General features: G+C 64.6%; 1 protein-coding gene across 1 annotated transcript in view; it reads left to right on the top strand.

Annotated features, from left to right (window-relative positions):
• CRYBA1 (crystallin, beta A1) overlaps positions 1-3465 on the top strand; it is a 4945-nt gene that overhangs the window by 713 nt on the left and 767 nt on the right. The window contains 3 exon segments of the mRNA XM_009324726.1: positions 160-224; positions 1183-1301; positions 2929-3070. Coding sequence (XP_009323001.1) covers positions 160-224; positions 1183-1301; positions 2929-3070 — 326 coding nt within the window.

The raw sequence follows: 3465 nt of genomic DNA, 5'->3' as shown, positions 1-3465 counted from the left end.
TCGCTGTGGCTGGCGTGGCTTGTCCTGAGCAGCAGGGCAGCTGCCTTCGAACAGGCGCTGTGGGCAGCGGGCGCAGAGCCGTCCCCCAGCCCCACGAGCAGGCAGCAGGGATGCACAGGCGCATGCTGCAGTGCAAACAGCTTTTCCTTCCTTCTCCAGACACCGTTCCAGCAGCAAAGATGGCTCAGACAAACCCTCTGCCTGTCCCTGTGGGCCCATGGAAGGTATGTCCTCGCACACCCTGTATCTCGCCTTTCCCTGCATGCAGGTGGGGGACAGGGAGAGGGGCAAAGCCAGTCCTCTGGGGCCAGGAAAGCTGCACAGCGGGCAATGAGGCAGGGGGGAGCACAAGAAGCAAGGCACCCCTGTCCTCTGCCCACGGGAACTTGCCTCCCACCTGCTCAAACACCTCCCGGGTTTTTTTCATAAGCTTCTTTTAGCACGCTGGCCCAGCCGTGACCTGCTTTTGCCAGTCGTCCTCTGCCAGGCAGTTACAGCAGTCCCCGAAAGCCACATGCTGTTATTCGCCCTCCCCTGTCAGTGCAGCAGGCTGGCAGGGCGGGCAGGGGCAGGCACGAGGGCTGCAAAGGGGGTGGCGGGCACGGCGGAGCAAGGTGGGGAGCAACCCCGAGGGGTCTGGTGACAGCTCCGGGGACACAGTTTGAGGAGGGAGCCGAGAGGGAGAGGAGAAGCACGTGCGCGAGCAGGGCGCACCCCGCTGAAGCCTGAAGCTGTTGCGGGAGAGGAGAGTGTCAGCCGCAGCCCCCCAGGGAATTCCCCCTCGCCCTTTCCCCCGTTAATCCTCTTTGCCCTAGAGCGTTCGGAGCAGGGGCCGGGAGACCCGCCAGCCACAGCCCTGCCACCCGCCCGTCCCAGAACGGCTCCGCTCCTCTCTCCAGACGGCACCGCTGCCCCAGGAACTGATCTCCGCAGGGGGGAGCAGGAGAGCGGAGCGGGGGCCAGCGTGCGGCTCCCCCGACACCAAGGCAGGGCGCCGCGGGGCCAGCAGTGCAGGGACGTGCGGAGGCGTGCGGGGCTGCGTCCCAACCCAGAGGGGTGCCCGGTGCAGCCTCCGCCGGCTCTTCCCTGGACGGAGCACGACCCTCCGTCTCGAAGAGGCGCTGAATCGCCTGGGGCCACTGCCGGGCAGTTCCCAACTCGGCAGCTCGCTCTCCGTTCCAGATCACCGTGTACGACCAAGAAAACTTCCAGGGCAAGAGGATGGAGTTCACTTCAGCCTGTCCAAACATCATGGAGTGCGGCTTTGACAACATCCGCTCCCTGAAGGTGGAGTGCGGCGCGTGAGTACCCGGCGGCCAGCGGTGGGGATGCTTTCCCAGGTGTGCTGGTAGAGTTGAGGGGTGCCTGAGCGCGGAGCGGGGCTGGCTGTCCTCGCTCTGCTCAGCTGGGGGAAGCCAGGCACGGGGGATCCCACCCTGCCAGGGTAGAGCAGCCAGCCCTGGGCAGCACTGATGCAGACACAGGGCCAGACAAAGGCGGCAACGCCTCTGGCATCATCCAAAACTGCCTCCTGCAGTCTGGGAGCAGCCAGGTTTGGAGCTCGCCGGTGCCCCGCAGGGATGCTGCCCAAGGATGCAGTGAAGATCGGTGCTCAGCGAGTGGCTCTTGAGCTCAGCCTGGTCCCCATCTGCCTGTGTAACCCCATGAAGCACCGTGCCTAAGAACGACTTCTGGTGCACCAGGGCCCAGCCCTGCTCTGCCCCGTGCTCTCCCCGCACCGTGCAGCTCGCCAGGGCCAGAGCGGAGCCTTCCCGCAGCCTGCGCTGGGCTGCCCCGGTCGCTGACAGGGGTAGGGAGCAGAGCTGGGCTTCTCCCTGCACACGGGCATCTTCCCCGGCGCAGGCAAGACATCTCCCGAGCTGCTCCGAGACGCTGTGTGTAAGGAGCGGTCCCCACGGCAAGCATCCCGCTGGGGCTGGGGAAGCAGACAAGATAGATTTGCGCTGCTATATTTAGGATTTGTAATGCTAATGGGATTACAGCGGCATGCGTGCTCACGCCGTAATCAGCTCACTGCTCCAGTTGACGTGTTCCTAACCAGGCTGGTCACCTTGCACGGGGGTAGGCTGACTGCGGGACACGGGATCGGGGCTCAGTTTGGGTCAGTGGCAAGAGGCCCTCGAGCCCCCCGGCTCAGCGTGCCCCTCAGCACCCCACATACCCCATAAGCAGGGGGTCTGTGGGCTGCACAGCCTGTGCCATCCTCCTTCCAGCCCCCGGCCCAGCCTCTGCCTCCCCGCTCCGCTCGGCTGCGGCTGTCCCGTCCCCAGTCCCTGTAAGGGGACGTGCCCAGGAGAGGTCCCCACCCTGGGGACGGGCAGGCTCTCGTGCGGGCAGCACCAGGGCTTGCAAAATGTCCCTTGCGGGGCGGAGGCATCCCTCTCACCTCTCCATGTTTGTTTTCAGCGGAGAGGGGGACCCGAAAAGGGGAAAGGCAACAGCTCCCTGCCCTGCCCGCAGCCAGATGGGCTCTGCCTGGTTTGGGCAGTAGGAATTCAGGTCTTTCCAGCTGTGCCAGGTTGTAATTGGAAACAAGTAAGAAATGAGGCCTTTGGGAGAGAAGGGCGGCCGCCGGTGTCCTGCGGCATCCTAACGCGATGCCGATCTGCGTAAATAACCACAGAGCAGTTAGGGGAAAGTGAGCCATCCTTGCAGGCTGGGCCCCTTGAGGGAGGGACCCTATCACCCGCCGCAGCCGGGGGATGCCGGCACTGCCATGCGGGCGGCCTCCCAGGCACCAGACGCGATTACACATCCAGCACCGCTTCCTCCCCTCCCGGGCTTGCGGGCAGAGGCCAGACCCCCAACCTCCTCCTCGCACCTACATCCATGCCCCGGTGCCAGCCCCGAGCAGGAGGCCCAGAGCTGCCGCAGGAAGCCCTGGCAGCCTTTGCTCTGTTTTTGCAGCTGGGTTGGTTACGAGCACACCGGCTTCTGCGGGCAGCAGTTCATCCTGGAGAGGGGAGAGTACCCACGCTGGGACGCCTGGAGCGGCAGCAACGCCTACCACATCGAGCGCCTGATGTCCTTCCGCCCCGTCTGCTCCGCTGTGAGTGTCCCGGCTCCCACAGAGCTCTCACAACTCCGACCCCGTTAAAATGTCCCAGGCAATAGCACCAGGCCAAGGCAGCGAGGTTAGGAAGGGCGAACACAGCCACGCCAGGGGCTCTGTTTGGCAGAGGCTCCTCGGGGTGGGCTCAGCTCTTCCCCCCACCATGCCCAGCAGGACTTGCTGTTGCTGTCCCGTTTTCTAAAACTTCTGAGGGAACTTCTGGGCCAGCTGTACGTGACCAGAGCTCGGGGACAGCCAGCCTGAGATGGTAGCTGTGGCATAGCTGTCACTGATGCCTCCCAGGCCAACCCCTGCCCCATCCTGGCCCAGCGCCACCCCACTGAGCACCTCCACACATCTGGGTTTTGGGAAAACCAGCCCCCCCCCAAAAA

Source organism: Pygoscelis adeliae, unplaced genomic scaffold (assembly GCF_000699105.1).
Source record: "Pygoscelis adeliae isolate BGI_AS28 unplaced genomic scaffold, ASM69910v1 Scaffold580, whole genome shotgun sequence".
Classification (NCBI taxonomy): Eukaryota; Metazoa; Chordata; class Aves; order Sphenisciformes; family Spheniscidae; genus Pygoscelis; species Pygoscelis adeliae.
This window is presented reverse-complemented; position numbering and strand designations above follow the sequence as displayed.